This window comes from Scyliorhinus canicula, chromosome 12 (genome assembly GCF_902713615.1).
Source record: "Scyliorhinus canicula chromosome 12, sScyCan1.1, whole genome shotgun sequence".
In the NCBI taxonomy this organism is placed as follows: Eukaryota; Metazoa; Chordata; class Chondrichthyes; order Carcharhiniformes; family Scyliorhinidae; genus Scyliorhinus; species Scyliorhinus canicula.
In genome coordinates, this window is record NC_052157.1 from 118,701,637 (window position 1) to 118,720,500 (window position 18,864).

General features: G+C 47.6%; 1 protein-coding gene across 13 annotated transcripts in view; it reads right to left on the reverse strand.

Moving 5' to 3' along the window:
• The window catches only part of LOC119974723 (septin-5-like), a 239,204-nt gene that overhangs the window by 106,751 nt on the left and 113,589 nt on the right, over positions 1–18,864 (reverse strand). For 9 of the 13 annotated variants that reach the window (XM_038813880.1, XM_038813886.1, XM_038813887.1 and 6 more), the window contains 2 exons: positions 9,951–10,109; positions 8,476–8,811 (listed from right to left, as the gene is read on the reverse strand). In XM_038813880.1, the coding sequence (XP_038669808.1) occupies positions 8,476–8,811; positions 9,951–10,109 (495 nt within the window). Of the gene's footprint in view, positions 1–8,475; positions 8,812–9,950; positions 10,110–15,951; positions 16,107–18,864 lie in introns of those variants that run through there. The other 4 variants (XM_038813888.1, XM_038813889.1, XM_038813877.1 and 1 more) reach the window with 3 other exon arrangements.

Here is an 18,864-nt window from a genome sequence, read left to right on the forward strand (position 1 = left end):
CAATACCAGGTCCAGTCCAGCCCCTTTCCTCGTTGGACTATCTACATATTGTTTTAAGAAGCCCTCCTGGATGCTCCTTACAAATTCTGCCCCGTCTATGCCCCTAGCACTAAGTGAGTCCCAGTCAATATTGGGGAAGTTGAAATCGCCCATCACAACAACCCTGTTGTTTTTACTCGTTTCCAAAATTTCTCTACCTATCTGCTCCTCTATCTCCTGCTGGCTGTTGGGAGGCCTGTAGTAAACCCCCAACATTGTGACTGCACCCTTCTTATTCCTGATCTCTACCCATATAGCCTCGCTGCCCTCTGAGGTGTCCTCCCGTCGTACAGCTGTGATATTCTCCCTAACCAGTAGCGCAAATCCACCACCACTTTTACATCCCCCTCTATCCCGCCTGAAACATCTAAATCCTGGAACGTTTAGCTGCCAATCCTGTCGTTCCCTCAACAGGTCTCTGTAATGGCAACAACATCATAGTTCCAAGTACTAATCCAAGCTCTAAGTTCATCTGCCTTACCCGTAATACTTCTTGCATTAAAACATATGCACTTCAGGTCACCAGACCCGCTGTTTTCAGCAACATCTCCCTGTCTGCTCTTCCTCAGAGCCATACTGGCCCTATTCCTTAGTTCTCCCTCAATACTTTCACCTTCTGACCTATTGCTCCGGTAACCACCCCCCTGCCATACAAGTTTAAACCCTGTGCTCACTGACTTACATTGGCTTCCAGGTCACTGAAGCCTTGATTTAAAAATTCCCACCTGGAGAAGTATTGGGTTCCAATCACTGCCGACCAGAGACGAACAACAGGATATATTTATTAACAGTAACTGAGCGGTTCTTGCATGCTATATCTCTGCACCCGGCCTGGGAGAACTCTCGTGCTCCCGACACATTGACCCCTTTTTCTACCTGTGTCATCCCAATGTCAATTCAGTCTGCAACACCCTTCTTTACAAATCCATCCATGGTGTGCCCCTTCCTATTTCAATAAACCCCTCCTGCCCTACAACCTTTGAGATTTCTGCGTTCTTCACCATCGCTATAAAATTAACAGCTGTGCCTGCCTGGTACCTACACTCTGCAACTTCCTCCATATAGTGCTCTACCTCTCAGTCTCAGAGTATAAAGTATCATTGAGTAATTTCCAGCACGGAAGGAGGTCGTTCAGCCTGTCGACTCCATGCTGGCTCCCAGCAAAACTCTTAGCCCCACTTCCACTTCTACACTACCAGAAGGATGTGGAGGCTTTAGAGAGGGTGCAGAAGAGATTTACCAGGATGTTGCCTGGTATGGAGGGCATTAGCTATGAGGAGTGGTTGAATAAACTCGGTTTGTTCTCACTGGAACGACGGAGGTTGAGGGGCGACCTGATAGGTCGACAAAATTATGAGGCGCATAGACAGAGTGGATAGTCAGAGGCTTTTTCCCACGGTAGAGGGGTCAATTACTAAGGGGCATAGGTTTAAGGTGCGAGGGGCAAGGTATAGAGAAAATGTATGAGGCAAGTTTTTTACACTGAGGGTAATGGGTGCCTGGAACTCGCTGCCGGAGGAGGTGGTGGCTGCAGGGACGATAGTGACATTTAAGGGGCATCTTGACAAATACATGAATGGGATGGGAAGAGGGATACGGACCCAGGAAATGTAGAAGATTACTTTAGATGGCAGCATGGTCGGCACAGACTTGGAAGGCCAAAGGGCCTGTTCCTGTGCTGTACTTTTCTTTGTTCCCTGCTTGGTCCCCGTGGTCCTACGTGCTAATTTCTTTCAAGAGCCCATTCAATTTCCCTTTGACATCATTAATTGTTTCTGCATCCACCACCCTCACTGGCATTTGTCCAAGTTTTTGGCTTCCTGTTCAAAATCATCTTATGTCGCTTGGGTGTCTGACAATGTTCCTGTGAAGTAGTTTGGGAAGTTTTAATGTATTAATGGTGTTAAATAAATACAAGGTGTAGGCTACACCATTTCCACTTTCTTCTCATTTTGATATTCTTTTTGTGACATTCCCTTTCTGTTATAAGGTGTTCTTCATTCTTCCCTTTATTATAATTTATCCGCATTTTTATTCCCTCACTGTTGGACTCACCATGTCACATATCTCCACCATTGAAGATGGATGGATGGGGGAAGGGACAATGCTGGCGCAGTGAGGGGGTGGTTTAATTTATCTTCAGTTGGATTTATATTGGCAACAGGAAGGATGAATAGAGACAATCTGATGAAAATACATTTCTTTCCACTTCGATCCAATATTGAAAATGTATTCTCGCATTCCTAGTGTCATAGATTGATCTTTCTCCTTCTGTTCAAGTGCAGTACTGAGGGGGTTAAATCTTACCAAATAACACAGGACACAACACATTTCATTATTAAAGCAATAGCAAACATTTGGCCAATTCTTACCATTCAGGGCTGCAGCAAATCTACTTAAAGGAACCCACCAAAGGCAGCTTCGACTGCGCTTCCTAACCCACAACCTCGGCCACCTAGAAGGACAAGGGCAACAGCTGCCTGGGAACGCCATCACCTGCAAGTTCCCCTCCAAACCACATACCATCCTGATTTGGAAATAAATCACCATTCCTTCACTGTCGCTGGGTCAAAATCCTGGAACTCTAACAGCACTGTGGGTGTAGCTACTTCACCTAGGCTCCAGCGGTTTGAGACAGCAGCTCAGCACCACCTTCCCAAGAGCAATTAAGAATGGGCAAGAAATGCTGACCTAGTTAGCGATGCCCACACCCCACGAGTGAATAAAACTTTCAACAAGTATTCTATAATGAGGCCCAGCGAATCATTTTCTTGACAGAAAGCAATCTGTAGTCCCAGGAAACCAAAATAATTAAAAATCACATCTTCTAAGTATTTGATAATGTCTCCAGGGTATGTTCATTGACTAATCTTGTAAAAGTGAATTTTCCATTGCACTCAATACCCAGCAGCCAATTCCCATCAAGCTTTTCTCATTTATATTCCAATAGCACTTTACTCCCTGTAGTAGAAAGACGATCATTCTTATATTAATGCCTATGTTTGCACTTTGTCTTTATATCAAAGCTTGTTGCACCACAAGTCCTTGTGTTAAATGCCTGTTGACGCCAAGTCCTTATGTTAATGTCTGTGAACTGGAGGGCACAGTGGCAAAATGGTTAGCACTGCTGCCTCACCGCGCCAGGCACCCGGGTTTGATTCCGGCCTTGGGTGACTGTGTGGAGTTTACACATTCTCCCCGTATCTCTATGGGTTTCTGCCGGGTGCTCCAATTTCCTCCCACAAAGGTGTGCAGGTTAGGTGGATTGGCCATGCTAAATTGCCCTTTAGTGTCCAAAGGTTAGGTGGGGTTACGGGTATGGGGCAGGGGAGTGGGCCTAGGTGGGGTTCTCTTTTGGAGGGTGGGTGTAGACACCATGAGCCGAATGGCCTCCTTCTGCACTGTAGGGATTCTATGATTCTATTCTATGATTCCAGGATAGTACTTACTCCTTGTGATGATGTCGGTATTGGCTGTGGGGCTTCCTGCTACCCTACCCATTACCCAATGCCTGTGATGATGTATTATAACAAGGTTTGTGCATATCCAATGGAGACTATGGAAAGACATCCTCTCCCTATATTGAGTGGTGAAATATCTGAGTGGTGTTCAGCATCCATCTCTGTGGGCGCCCAGTACTGTAGCTTTACTAGAAGACGGAGGAAAGCAAGGTCCACTTTGCGAGCTCAACAGGGCTATCAGCTATTGCTCAGTGGTAGCACCTTTGCCTCTGAATTTCAAGGTTATGAGTTCAATTCCTTTTCAGGACTGGTGTAGAAAATCATGGCAGATGTTAAACTGAGGCCCCCCTATCCCTCCCACCACCGTCTTTCCTCTCAGGTGAGCACTGTAAAATGCCCATGGTACTATTTTGGATCCCCTTACCAAAGTTCATCCCTCAATCAACATCACAAAGACAGATCATCTGGTCATCTTCACACTGCTGTTTGCAGGGGTTTGACATGTTCAATCTAGGTCCTACATATCAGTAATGATCAGTAATGATCACGCTTCAAAAAAAAAAAGAGTTCTTGACTGACTGGAAAGGATTTGGAATGTCTGGAGCTTGAGAGAGGTGCTGTTTAAATGCATTTTTTTTTAAAGAAAGGTGTCATTTTCCACAGGCATAATTTAATTCTTGCCTCCCAAGAGTCATTTTTCAAGCATCTTAAAATAGCTCAATGACTTTGGATGGCTTCAATATTGAAAACCCTGTAAAATCTCAGGGGAGCCCTCATAAAATGCAAGCTTTTCATTTCCCCAATGTTAGAACAAAGAACAAAGAAAAGTACAGCACAGGAACAGGCCCTTCGGCCCTCCACGCCTGTGCCGACCATGCTGTCCGACTAAACTAAAATCTTCTACACTTCCTGGGTCCGTATCCCTCTATTCCCATCCTATTCATGTATTTGTCAAGATGCCCCTTAAATGTCACTATCGTCCCTGCTTCCACCACCTCCTCCGGCAGCGAGTTCCAGGCACCCACTACCCTCTGTGTAAAAAACTTGCCTCGTACATCTCTAAACCTTGCCCCTCGCACCTTAAACCTATGCCCCCTAGTAATTGACCCCTCTTCCCTAAGGAAAAGCCTCTGACTATCCACTCTGTCTATGTCCCTCATAATTTTGTAGATCTCTATCAGGTCGCCCTCAACCTCCGTCGTTCCAGTGAGAACAAACCGAGTTTATTCAACCGCTCCTCATAGCTAATGCTTGGGAGATGTAACCTTTTTAATTGATGCATGTCCTGGAATTATTGTTTGGTTCATGCTGCAAATGTCATTTCCTGGGTAGTTTGTTCATCTTTACTGTAGCCTGCCCCCACTGCTGCCTCCTCCGTCTGACTCCACAATGACACACCCCACAATTTACACTTTCCTGGGGCTGCCGCACAATGATAGCAGTTTTCTAATTGAACCCAGATACTTTGATGATCCCTTTAGAAACCAATATCAGAGTGGAAGTCGACATACTATTTTATTTACATTAGAATATCAAGTATCATGGAAGGGGGCCATTCGGCCCATTGTACCTGTGATGGTCCTTTTTAAGAACTGATCTTAATTCAGTGAGTCTCACCGCCATATGTAGGTACAGCACATGATGAGGGCAAATGGAATGGAATATAAAAGCAGTGAAGGTTTGCAACACTTGTACATTGCATTGGCGAGACCAAATCAGGAATATTGTGTACAGTTTTGGTCTTAATCACAGATATAATTGCATTGGAAACAGTTCAGAGGAGGTTCACTTGACTATTTCCTGGGATGAATGAGTTCTCTTATAAGGGAACGTTGGGCCTGTATCCACTACAGTTTAGAAGAGTGAGAAGCATAAGAATGAGATCTTATTGAAACATATAAGATCCTAATGGGACCTGACAGGGTGGATGCTGAGAGGGTGTTTCTCCTTGTGGGTGACTACAACTAGGAGACAGAGTATAAAAATAAGTGGTCCCCCATTTAAGTTGATAAGGGTAATTGGTTTGTGGAATACTCTTCCCCACAGTGCAGTGGAGGCAGGATCATTGAATATTTTTAAGGTTGAGTTAGACAGGCTTTTGATTGACAAGAGAGTCAAAGGATACAGAGGGTAGATAGGACAGTAGAGTTGAGGCCACAATCAGATCAGATGGTGGAACAGCCTTAAGGGAATGCATGACCTACTCCTAGTTCTACTTCATATGTACATATGCTATTATGTACAACATTTTGCCTCTAAGTATTGATGACGAGTTTCTGAGTCACTCTTTGGCTACGAGGTAGCTCTATTATTATTTTGTAACACTTTGTAACAAAAGGCAAACAAGGCTCAGATTTGCATCCCCAAGCCAGGCGCGCAAATTGGTGAGATTGCCCAGCTCTGCAAAACTGACCTTTAAAAATGTCCACCTGCAGGTTGGGTGTTTGGTTGGGGGAGAGACCGGCAAATGAGGAGTCAGAGCGTGGTGACCCCAGAACAAGCGCAGAGGCTGCCAGGTGCAAAGGCTGGTTGGGCCTCTGTTCGCCAGCACTGTGATTGAACAAATTTTAAAAATAGCAAAACAAAATCATAGCTCCAGTCCTCAGCCTGCCTCATCCCCATACACTGCCTATGCCCCATCCATGCCTACCTACCTGTGCCAATCCATGCCTCCCACCAACCCCCATGGCCCCTCATAGCAGCTACGCCAACCAGTGCCCCCCATCCACCACCCTTTGCCCTTATCTCAAGTCACCTAGTATCCTTGGATACTTCCTTGACAGCTTTGACATCTTTGACAGCCTTGACAGTTGTGCAGTTCCTTGACAGCTGGACAGTTCTTTGGCAGCCTGTCACTTCTAATGGATTTCACATAAAACATGGCTTAACCATATTTAATTTTAAAAATCGCAAAAGGTGCCCTATCTCTCCTAAAGTGTTCCTTACCTCTCCCAAAGGTGCCCCTGAGACCCTATCTAAAGGGATACCTTACATCTCCAAAGAGGCTATCCAAATGATCCAAAAGTTTAGACCTGCACTTACCTGTTCTAATCTGCCCAAGTCTGGTTTAAATCTGTGGGCTCCCAAAATGACGCTTCAGTGGAGGCAGCTGGTCATTTAAAGGGCCAGCTGCCTCCGTGAATCATGCATTTGCAGACACCAGCCCGACTCTGGACCCACCCCCGGGAATAGGGGAAATGCTGGGTTCGGGGTGGTGCTTAGAAGTTTTGGCCATTTCTGGGAATTTGTTTCCACACTGGAGAACCGCTATGTTGTAGTGAAAATCTGGGCCCAGGTTTCCATATCGATAAGTACAAAAGTAACACATACATCATACGACAAATCCTACATGTTGACAGGCAATACCTCGCAATCAAATGATTATCAGAATCTTATTATAAAGCATGGGCTCTAATATGGGTCATTTTGGTCCTATTTTAGAACAATTTCACCAATTTCTTCTCAAGATCAAGGATGTTTGAGCTGGGTTCTGCTGAGCTTTCTGTTTGATCCCCGTCACAAGCTCACACGTCATGCATAATAAGGTTGGAAGCAGAATAAAGACTCATTGACCGAGATCTTCTGATCAGGATCGGAAAACCTATTTCAAATGCTGATCAGGCACTTAGCTTCCTTCCATATTTCAGTAAAGGTTTCCAATGAGGATCCTTCACATCCAACACAGTGCAACAAACCTCAAAGGGACCAGCACAGAGAATCTGTACAGAAACCATGCCCCCTTTATGCCGTACTAGCTGCCGTATAAGTAAAGAGTTCAAATGCCCTTAAGCTGCTTGGAAAACATCTACGGAGCAAAGCTAAATGTGCAAGGTAAATGGGTAAGAAAGTAGGGCGGGTAAGGGGTTAGGTTGGTAGGTGGGTAGGGTTGGTGAGTGGGTAAGCGGAATGAGTGGTAGTCTCCGGATGTTGTGATATCTTAAAGAGATATCACTGCATCGTGGAGCAGGCAAATTACCCATTGGAAGTTCACTCTTCCTGGCAATTTGCACAGAATCCTTCCACTTGGGATGTCCGAGGGGTAATGCATCCTCAGGGGTATGTCCCATCTCTGATTATTGAAGATTGGGAGATCTGGGCCATCTACTCTGCTCTAACTATATGCCTCAACTGCAACCTCAGTTTTGTTTCTATTATAACAATGTAGATTCTCTGCGCCGTCTCTGAATGCGATGATCAAATTTCAGACCCAGAAGGGACTGGACTGTGCCTACCTGGAATTAATATTAGTCAAATATTTAGATTTCCAAAAACATTAAATTCCTTGCCATCTTTTACTGCTGATTGACTATTGATCTAACAGGAAGCAATCCCATCAGTTCTGTCCTGCAGCAAGGGAAATACCAGAGACCAAGGCTGTCCAAATATCTTTGTTTTCAAGTGTCACATAGATGTGCAGAATGGACTCACAGGACCACATCAAAACCCATGTTTTCATTTATAGTCATGTTACCATAATACAGGCATTGACATTAATGTAGATGTTGCCATGAGAATGGAGATTCCATTTCCATTAACATTCACATGACCATTAATATGTATGCATCTCAAATTGTTGATATGGACAGAATTAGGAATTCTGAGTCACCCAACCATGTGGCAAGAGGAGTTAAAAGTGCCTTTTCCTAAACTTCTGTAAAATTCAGAATGAATGAGGAGATATAAAAAAATAAAGGGTCAAATACAACCAAGGTCTTGGACCTTAGCAAAGGTGCATTTTCCAGGACTGAGGTTGGGCAGGCCTACCATAGATAACACAAATGAAATACTGCAGATGTTGGTGATCTGAAATGAAAACAGAAGATGCTGGAATTACTCAGCAAGTCTGACGACTGTTTCTCTCTCCACAGATATTAATGTTCAGTTTGTCAATTTGGATCAATCATTAACTCTATTCCTCCTCCTACAGATTAATTTGTTTAACCACTGCTAGAACTTCTAATTCTTCCAACGTTACCTCAGATGAATCGTACGGGTCCAGTTTCCCCCACGGACTCCTTGTCCTGGGCGCACAGTTAAGTGGCATTGGCTCGACAGCCACGAGAAGACTATCGCCCTGCTGCCCTTTGAGTGTCTGCTTCCAGTTCTGCTCTTTCACTACATCGGATGTTCCTGCCAAACTCAATTGTTCTGGTATTCCCAACGCAGTCCTGCACTCTATCCTTTCAGAGCATGTTATATTTGCTGGAGAATTTGCCTGGGCTGGATGGAAAGGATAGTTCTCACAGACAGACTCTTTCATTATCCATTCCACTTCGGAATCATCTGAGTCCTCCTTCAAAAAGTGAGCAAGCTAGTCGGGAAAATGGAAGCAAACATGGGAGGGGTTATATGACCAGAGGTTATAAAAGATCCCAGAAAGAGAGAGAGAGGCAGTGAAGGAGAGAGAGAACAATGGAAAGGGTGGAAGAAAATCAAAAAATACACAGTACCAAAATCATGAATAAACACAATATGAGAAATGAAAGTTTCCATTTTGCCAAAAGCAACTTGATTTAATTTGAACCAAAATAATGATTAACTGTGAAGCTTTGTTAATGCTGAATAGCCAAATCTACCGTTCTATGTTCTATGTAGTATCGGAGTATTTCTACTACAATGAACATCACTGTTGATGAAATTCTCCCCCGCCCACCGGCTAGACAACCAGGTAAGTTCAGCATCAAACTGTACTGATGCGATACCAGACTGATAACTATTCTCCTTCTACATTTTCGAAATTGGTCTCCTCAATGCTGAAGTGGAGGAGCAGCACCCAGATCTGCACTGCTATCACCAGGAAGAATTATCTCAGTCTCTCGAAGCAAAGAGACAACAATAAATAATTAAAACTATTGAATTGTTGGAATTGTAAGTAAATGTTATTCAGGTAATAAGCCTATTTTCCAGGCTACAATTGAGAACAAAGGATAACAGTCTATAAAATGGAACAGATATAAACTAGCTCAGCAGAAAGGTGATCAAAGTCTGACAAATAATAAGGAAATGATTATTAAACAAGGTGATGTTACCATCCAATATAGGTTAAACAATGAGGAGGCATTATTGTCTAATACAGACTATACATTAAAGAATCATTATTATCTAATATTGAACAAGAGGGCAGGGGATTATCAGAGAGTCAAGATTGTGAGACTTTACTAATCAAAGGATATGGGGAGAAAGCGGGAACAGGTTACTGGGCTGGATGATCAGCCACGATTTGAAGGGTCAAATGGCCTCCTCCTGCTCCTATTTTCTATGATTCTATGTAAATTATGAGGAAGGGTTATTATTGGACAGTGAACAATGACTAGGCTTCACGAACTGATGGTGATCACAAAAATAGAATGCGGAAATCACGATTTTCAACAGGACATGGAGAGAATCAAGGAGTTGCTGACTAGTTTCTAGACATTAAATGACTAATATTGTGATCTGCGCACTTGTTACCTGTTTCTGAGCCACAGAGCTGTGCATGGAACATTCCCCTCTGGTACTGTGGTCACTGTCAGACTGAAATACCTCACTGCAGTTGGGATCCTCGGTACGCAAATGCACAGAGTGCTCATCATCTTCAGATTTGTCCTGAGGCATGTCACATTCTGCCATCTCAGTACAGGAAGGGGGCGGCAGAGTTAGCAGAGGGGGCAGAGCAAGTGTAGAATAGGGAAAGTGGGGAGGAAGGAGCATGTGAAAGGAAAGGGTTACGCAACAAAGAAAAATTAAATATGATCTGGTTAAAGATAACAGAAGCACGATTTATAACAATATGAGCAAAGTGGATCTGCAACATTTCAGGATCTCAATGATTCACGCAGCATTTATGCTGTTAAGCTCAGCTGGTCAGGGCAGAAGTGTTCTTTAATACATATTGTGTAAAACGTATCTGGACACAGTACTCTAATTGCAGCCTAACTTTTTTTTCACAGTTTAAGCATAATCTCCGTGTCCTTATATTCAATGCCTCGGTCAATAAAGAGAGTATCCCGTCTGCCTTCTTAATCACCTTGGCCGGGATTCTCTGACCCGGCGCCAGGTCGGAGAATCCCCGGGAGGACGCCCTGCCGTCCCGATGCCGGCTTCCCCATTCTCCGGCGCTGATTCTCAGGCGCCCGCGGGATTCCCGCCACGCCGATCGAGGGCCGTTGACAGCTGCCCCCCCGGCGATTCTCCGGGCCCCAATGGGCTGAGTGGCGAAGAGTTCGGCTGAGTCCCGCCGGCGTGGGTTACTGAGGTCCCACACGGCGAGACCTGGAAGGTAAGTTTGCGGGGGCCGTCCTGGAAGGCGGGGGGGGGGGGTTGGTGGGATCCGATCCCTTGGGGGGGGGGGGCACAGTGGCCCGGCCCACGATCGGGGCCTACCGGGCTGGTTCCATGGGGGCCTATTTCACTCCGCGTTGGGCCCCTGTAGGACTCCTCGAGATTGCTCGGGAGCCGGAGCGGAGAAGGGAACCCCCGCGCATGCGTGGAAATACGGCGGCTGTAGCATGACTGGGCGGAAATACGCCAACCGTAGCGCGCATGCGCGTAAATACGCCGGCCGTTCCGGGCATGCACAAACCCGCGCCGGCCGTTCCACGCCGCTGGAGCTGCAGGGACCACCTCCGGCACCAACCTAGCCCCCTAGGAAGGGGAGGATTCCTCACTTTTGGGGACCGTTGATGCCGGATTGGTTGGCTCCGCTTTTCACGCCGGTGTGGGGACATAGCCTCATTATTAGGGAGTCCCGCCCGTTAACTTTCTGTCCTGCTACCTTCAGGAATTTGTGAACATGCACGGTGTCCCTCCATTCATCTATATTTCTCAGTATCGTATCATTATCGTTTATCCTGCACCTTGTTAACCCTCTGCGATGCATTTCCTCACACTTCTCTGGATTGTTGCCACTTTTCTGTCTACCTGACCAGCCCATGGATATTTTCCTGCTGTCTACAGCTTTCCTTCTCATTTTCACTCACAAAAAACAATTTTTGATCATCTACAAACTTCTAATCATGCCCCTACATTTCAGCCTTCCAGTCACACACACCTCCCATTAACCTTTGCTTCCAGCTACTGAGCAAATTGCAAATCCAATGTGTCACTTGCTCATGGATCCCATGTTCCCTTGCTATTCTGACCAATCTGTCATTTGGGACCTTGTCATAAGCCTTGCTAAAATCATTGTTTACATGGATTACATCGAACATATTGCTCTCGTCAATCCTCTTTATTCCCTCCTCAAAAAACTTAATGAAGGTAGTCAGGGATGACTTTTCTTTAATAAATCCACGCTGAATGTGCTTAATTTGTGCCTTTTAAAATTACAATTTAGACTCTTCTTCACAAATCTTTTCAATAATTTGCCCACCGCTGTGGTTAGGCTGACTGGCCTGTAATTACTTGGTCTTACCCCTTTCTCTGTATTTGAACAATGGTACAATATTTGCAGTCTTTCAGCACACATATCTCTAGCCAGTGGATATTGGAAAATGATGGCCAGAATCTCTTCGCTTGATTCTCTTCGCAGCCTGGGATACATAGGATCTGGGCCAGGTGATTTAACCACTTTTAAAGATGCTAAATCCTTTAACATCACTATCTACATGTTATCCAATACATCATACTCCTCCTTAACCAGAGGATTGCAATGCCCCCTCTTTAGTGAAGACAGAATTTATGAAGAACATGCTCCCGTCTTCCACCTCCATACACATTTAGCTTTTTCATTTCTGATTTGACCTTTTCTGTCTTGAGTTATCTTCTTTTCTCCTTATATTTTTTCAACATTTATAGGTTTTCCACGATTTTACTGATATTTTTCATACCCTCTTTTGCAACTCTACTTTTTAATTTTACTGCTGCATTTTCTATTTGCCTCTCAGCTTTCTGCAGAACTGTGCTCTTGAATCATGGTGTAGTATAGTACAGAGGGAGTCCATTGACCCCATTGTGTTTGTGCTAACTCTTTCAAAGAGCAATTAATTAACCCCCCCTCCCCCTTCCTCACACTTTCCTGCATTTTTTTTCTCCTTCAGATATTTATTTTATTCTCTGGGAAAGCTGCTGTGGAAGCTGTAACCACCAGCCTATCAAGTAAGTGTGCACCAAATTGTAACCACTTGTTGCCGCTAAACAATATTCCTCATTTCACCTGTGGCTCCAATCACATTAAATCTGTGATCTCCTTTTTATTTACTCTGTTAATGATTTTAAACACTTATATCAGGGGCGCGATTCTCCGCTCCCACGCCGGGTGGGAGAATCGCGGGAGGGCCGTTTTGGCAACCCCCGCAATTCTCCCACCCCCCCCCCCCCCCAAAATGGCGTGTCGCGTTTTGGGACACGGCGTTTTTCACGGCGGCCCGTGATTCTCTGACCCGAACGGGCCGTTCCCGACTGGTTCACGCCGGCGGCAACCACACCTGGTCGCTGCCGGCGTGAACATGGCGCCAAAAGCTGTTTTGTGGCTTGAGGGGGGCGGAGAGGGGAGTGAGCACCATGACCGTGCTCGGGAGGGGACTGGCCCGCGATCAGTGCCCACCGATCGTCGGGCCAGCGTCTCAAAGGGACGCACTCTTTTCCCTCCGCCGCCCCGGAAGATCAAGCCCCCACATCTTGCGGGGCAGTGGAGGGGAAGACGGCAACCGCGCATGCAGAGGGTTTGAGCCGTCAGCCGTCGTGACGTCAGCTGCGCATGCGCGGGTTGGAGCCGGCCAACCTGCGCATGTGCGGCTGACATCATTGGGGCACCGGCCGCGTCATTCTCGGCGCGCCGGCCCTTGACGCCAGCGACAAGGCCCCATGGCCGAGATTTATGGCACGGCCCTCCTAGCCCTCCGGTGGGAGGGGGAGGTGGAATAGGGGGCAAGGAGCGGCCTCCGACGCCATTGTGAACCTCTCTGGGTTTCACGACGGCGGCAGGTCTTACGGAGAATTCCGCCCCAAATCTCCTCTTTGCCTACCGTGCCCCAAGGAGAACTGCATCGGCTTATCTAGGCTACCCACATATCCATATTCCTTCATCCCTCAAACCATTCTAGTAAATCACTTCCAAACCCACTTCAAAGCCTTCACATCTCTCCTGGAGTGTTTTGTCCAGGATTGGGCACAGTATTCCATAAGCTTTACTTTTTTGTATTTCTGCAAGTGGGGCCAACAATACCACATCAAAACGACAATCCATCTCAAGGATCAATTGGCATTAGAAAAATGGAAAATTGACACCTGAGTAGCAATCAATAATAATTTTGACCTTCTGCCATGTTGGCCGGTACAGGTATCCCATGCTCCAGATGGAACAACAACATATTGCTCGGAAACTCCAGTGCCTCCATTGGCCAACATGACCCTATGGCAGAAACAGCCGTGGGACGGACTGGGGAGATAGGCGGGTGACAATCCCACACAATCCCGCTAACTTCTTTGTTCTACACTGTTCCCATAAAACCCAATGGAAGTTTCCGATAAGGCAATTTGCAACTTTCTGGTTTCGAAAACATATTTAACAATTTCGGATCACAACCAAAACTTTCTTTCTTCCTGCTGTTGATTTAATCTTTCCTGCCTTCCATCCCGTCACCGATCTCCTCTTTTGTCTTCCCATCCATCCCCATTTCTCTGTATCTGAACTTGATTCAAACCAGTTTCATCTGCAACTATTTCCAGTTCTGACACAAGGGGTGGGATTCTCCGACCCCCCCCCCCCCCCGGGTCGGGGACGGCGTCAATCCCGCCCCCGGCGTGTCCCGAATTCTCCGCTACCAGAGATTTGGCGGGGGCGGGAATCGCACTATGCTGGTCGGCGGGTCCCCCGCAGCGATTCTTACGCCGGGCGGCTAAGTCCTATCGGCCCCGGCTGGCGGGGCGCCAAAGACCGTTCACGCCAGCCGGCGGAGCGGGAACCACTCCGGCTCGGGCCTAGCCCCTCAATGTGAGGGCTTGGCCCCTAAAGGTGTGGAGACGTCCGCACCTTTGGGGCGGCCCGATGCCGGAGTGGTTCACTCCACTCCAACACACCGGGACCCCCCCCGCCCCGCCGGGTAGTGGAGAATCCCGGCCAAGGTCACAGACATCACATGTTAACTCTATTTCTCTCTCGTCGAAACATAGCCCGGGCAGGCCATTCAGCCCTTCAAGCCATCCCCACCTTTCAATAAGATCATGGCTGATCTGTTTGTGGTCTCAACTCCAATTTCTTGTTTACCTCCCCCCCCCAAACCCCCCTCACCAATAATCCTTGACTTCCTTGTCTGTCAACAATCTGGCTAGCTCTGCCTTGAATAAATTCCAAACGCAGCCTTCACTGCTTTCTGGAAAACAGAATTCCTCAGACTAACGAGGCTCAGGGAAATAGATTCTCCTCATCTACCGCAGCAGGGTAGCATGGTGGTTAGCATAAATGCTTCACAGCTCCAGGGTCCCAGGTTCGATTCCTGGCTGGGTCACTGTCTGTGTGGAGTCTGCACGTCCTCCCCGTGTGTGCGTGGGTTTCCTCCGGGTGCTCCGGTTTCCTCCCACAGTCCAAAGATGTGCGGGTTAGGTGGACTGGCCATGATAAATTGCCCGTAGTGTCCTAAAATGTAAGGTTAAGGGGGGGGTTGTTGGGTTACAGGTATAGGGTGGATACGTGGGTTTGAGTAGGGTGATCATTGCTCGGCACAACATCGAGGGCCGAAGGGCCTGTTCTGTGCTGTACTGTTCTATGTTCTATCTCCGTTTTAAAAGGGAGACTTCTTATTCTTGAACTGTGCCTCCCAGTTTTAATTTTCCACAGCAATTAGAAATATCCTCTTGGTATCTATGCTATCAAGTGTCCTCAAGATCTTGGGCTGTGTTCTCCGGTCCCCCAGCCACGTGTTTCTCGGTGGCGTGCCATTCACTGGTGGCGGGATTCTCTACACCCGCCGCTTGTCAATGGTATTTCCCATTGAAGCCACCCACGCCGGGGGTGCGCTGCTGGCAGGAACAGGAAAACCCAACAGGCAGAGAATTCTGGCCCTTGTATATTTCAATCTGTCTGCCCTGCCAAATGTATCCAGCACTTCCTGTTCCGATTTCTAGCATCTACAGCATTTTTGTTTGCCGTTCCTATCTTTTCTCTTGCATTCTTACAGATATTTATAGCTACACCATGTACATCCATCTACTCCATCTCTCGATAAATGTATTTAAATAACGCATTAGGCTTAGTGGCTACGTCCTACACTCGATAAATGAATTGAGAAAGAAAACAAAGCATCACGTCTGCAGATGCCTGCGCATCATACACATGTACTTATAGGTTTCATATGGCTGATTACATACACACATAGTTACCTGATACATAACGCACGTGCATACACACATACTTCACCTATACCCATAAACGAAAGCCTATAGAAGCATGTACGTCTGTACATGTACAGGATACATCATGTACACACATGTGAAACTGTAATATAATGTGTTTGGAAGATCTCTCCCATCTCACCTGCAGCAGGTCTTGCCATCTCGAAAAATGTTACGGCAGTTGCCTTTTTCCTATCCCTGGACCAGGATTTACTTTGTGAAGGCTGGGGCAGGGTGCAGCAGTATTTAACTGCCTGCACAATATGGATGTCCTTCATCCATATTGATTCAGAAACCCCAGGGGCGACAATTCATCAAATGAGGGCATTTCTCATTTCTGGTAACCGTATTTGTAGCTCTCTCTACTTTCCATATCCCGGGCCTACCCCGAGGAGAAATCTAACCATCAGGCAGAACATTTCAACGGATAATTGAGTATGATTCCTATGGGGATACTGTAAACAAAAATAACCAAATTTCCCAAATGACCCCCTAATTAAAAAATCATCATTATGATTTCACTTTTTATAATTTTTACTTTAACACAAATCAAAACCAATTGAACATGAATTAATCGGCAAACGATACCTCAGATAAAAAGGTAAACTTCACTTCAAATTGCCATTCCAAAAAAATCTCATGCACTCATACCATTCCCCTTACAAATATGGCACCATGTGCCACATTTCCAACTCAATTGTTTGGGCCTTCAAGGTGTTGAGAGGTTGAGGCGTTCACCCTTCGCAACATCTCACACTATAGTCCTTCTTCCATCCCCCCCCCAGCTCTTCTATCCTCTCCTCCTTAACACTACATGGACACCCTTTCCTCCTGCAGGATCTTCCCATAGGTTGCCATTAAAACCCTCTTCTCCAACTTCTCCTCTGACAGTACCACCTCTAACAACGAGGAGCCAGGGCTATTGGGAAGGTTGGAAAAACCTTCCTTTCAAAATCTCGAACCTGCAGGTATCTAAAGCCTTCTCCCGGCACTAACTCGTACTTCTCTCCCAACTCCTCCAAGCTCGCAAATCATCCCCCAAGAAACTGATCCTTCATTTCCTTAATCCCCCTCTTGTCCCATCTCCGAAACATCCCATCCATCCTCCCTGGCTTGAACCCATGATTCCCCGTAATCAGCAGTCCCCCCTGACCCGACTCCCAGTTTAAAATGTTGGCTAAACTGCCTCCAAAGTGGTTACCACCATCAGACTCGCCAAATACTTACCCAGTGCCAATGGAAACGGTGCTGTTGCCAGCACCCGCATCCTCAACCCCCTACAGGAGCCCTGCTCCACCTTAACCCATCAGTTTCCCTGTCCTTAGCCCAGCCCCACACGTTCTCCACATTCGCCGCACAATAATAGTACAGCAAGTTTGGGAGGCCCAGCACCCCCGCCTGTCACCCGCTCTGCAAAACACAATTGATGCAAACTCTTAAAAGACTCTTTCAAACATTCTTAGAAAGCAACTCCTGATTCCACGGAATTTTTTCTTGCCATATTGCCGCTGGGTCAAAGGTTGCCATAGAGATTTAAGGCGGGATTCTCCGTTGCCCAACGCCGATATCAGAATTGGCGATCGGGCAAAGAATCCCTTTTTACGACTGAATCGGGTGGGTGGGGGGGGGGGGGGGAACGCCTGTTTTCAGATGCTCTGCCCCCTCTAAAACGCGTCACCGGGAAGTGCACTGCATGCCGTTGGGACAGCCTCAGGACACCACCTGAAGTCGCTCCCCTGATGGGCCGAGTTCACGACGGCGCGGATTACTTGTGCTCTCAGTTTTTGTCAACCTCGCGTGGCGGCTGCGGACTCTGTCCAGCGGCACCACAGTCGCGGGCGAGCCGTACCGCTGGCTGAAGGGGGGGGGGCTTTGAAAATGGCAGGGGGACTGGCGAGGGGTGATCCGGGGGCGACGAGGGGGGATACGACGCGACTGCTGTAGGTCGTTGCGGTGTGCATGCGTTTATGGCACGGGAGCCGGGAGTTTTACCCGGCACCACTGCTAGTGCCTCATCGGTCCACGAATTGGTGAGGGTCTGGTACCGATTTTGGCCTCGTAAAACACCACTGTTCCCTCGCTGGCGTTGGCACTTAGCTGTAAAATCGGAGAATCCAGCCCATAAAGCGGGGAGGAGAGGACAACGCCTCGGAGGGGAGAGAAAAAGAAAAACAGAGATACCATACATCAGCAAAAGAGATGTTACATAATTTAGGGAATAGGAAGAACACAAAAACACTGATTAGAGCTTTGAGAGAAATTGGGCGGCATTCTCCCCTACCCGGCGTGATGGAGGGTCCCGGCGTAGGGGAGTGGCGCCAACCACTCAGGGGTCGCGCCTCCCCAAAGGTGGGGAATTCTCCCCACCTTTGGGGGCCAGCCCCGCGCCGGAGCGGTTGGCACCAGAAGACTGGCGCAAAAAACCGGCGCCTGCCGGCAGCGGGGCTGGCCGAAAGGCTTTCACCGGTCCGCGGATGCGCCGGCAGTGACGTAAGCAGCAGGTGGCCGCTGACGTCTCTGCCGGCGCATGCGCGATGTGGGTTCTCTTCCGCTTCCGCCATGGTGGGGGGGACGCAGAAGAAACTAGTGCAGCCAGGGCACTGGCCCGGACTCTGAGGGGGGGGCCCCGATCGCGGGCCAGGCCTCCGTGGGGGCACCCCCCAGGGTTCGATTGCCCCCCCGCCCCCCCAGGACCCCGGGGGCCTGCTCACGCCGCTGAGCCCGCCGTCCCAGAGGTGGTTTAAACCTCGGCGGCGGGAGAGGCCTCCTAGCGGCGGGACTTCGGCCCATCCGGGCCGGAGAATCGCCGCAGGGGTCTCTCCGATCGGAGTGGCGGGATTCCTGCCCCCGCCACTTCCCGGGTAGCGGAGAATCTCTGCCACGGCGAGGGCGGGATTTTAGGCGCCACCAGGCGATTCTCCGACCCTGCTGGGGGTCGGAGAATTTCGCCCATTGTGTGCCACATTAGCCTGGAAGAGAGAGGGAAGTGCATTCTGGATGATAAAACTGTCATGGCTGAATAACTGGTACCTGTAGATATAGGAGTGAATGGGGA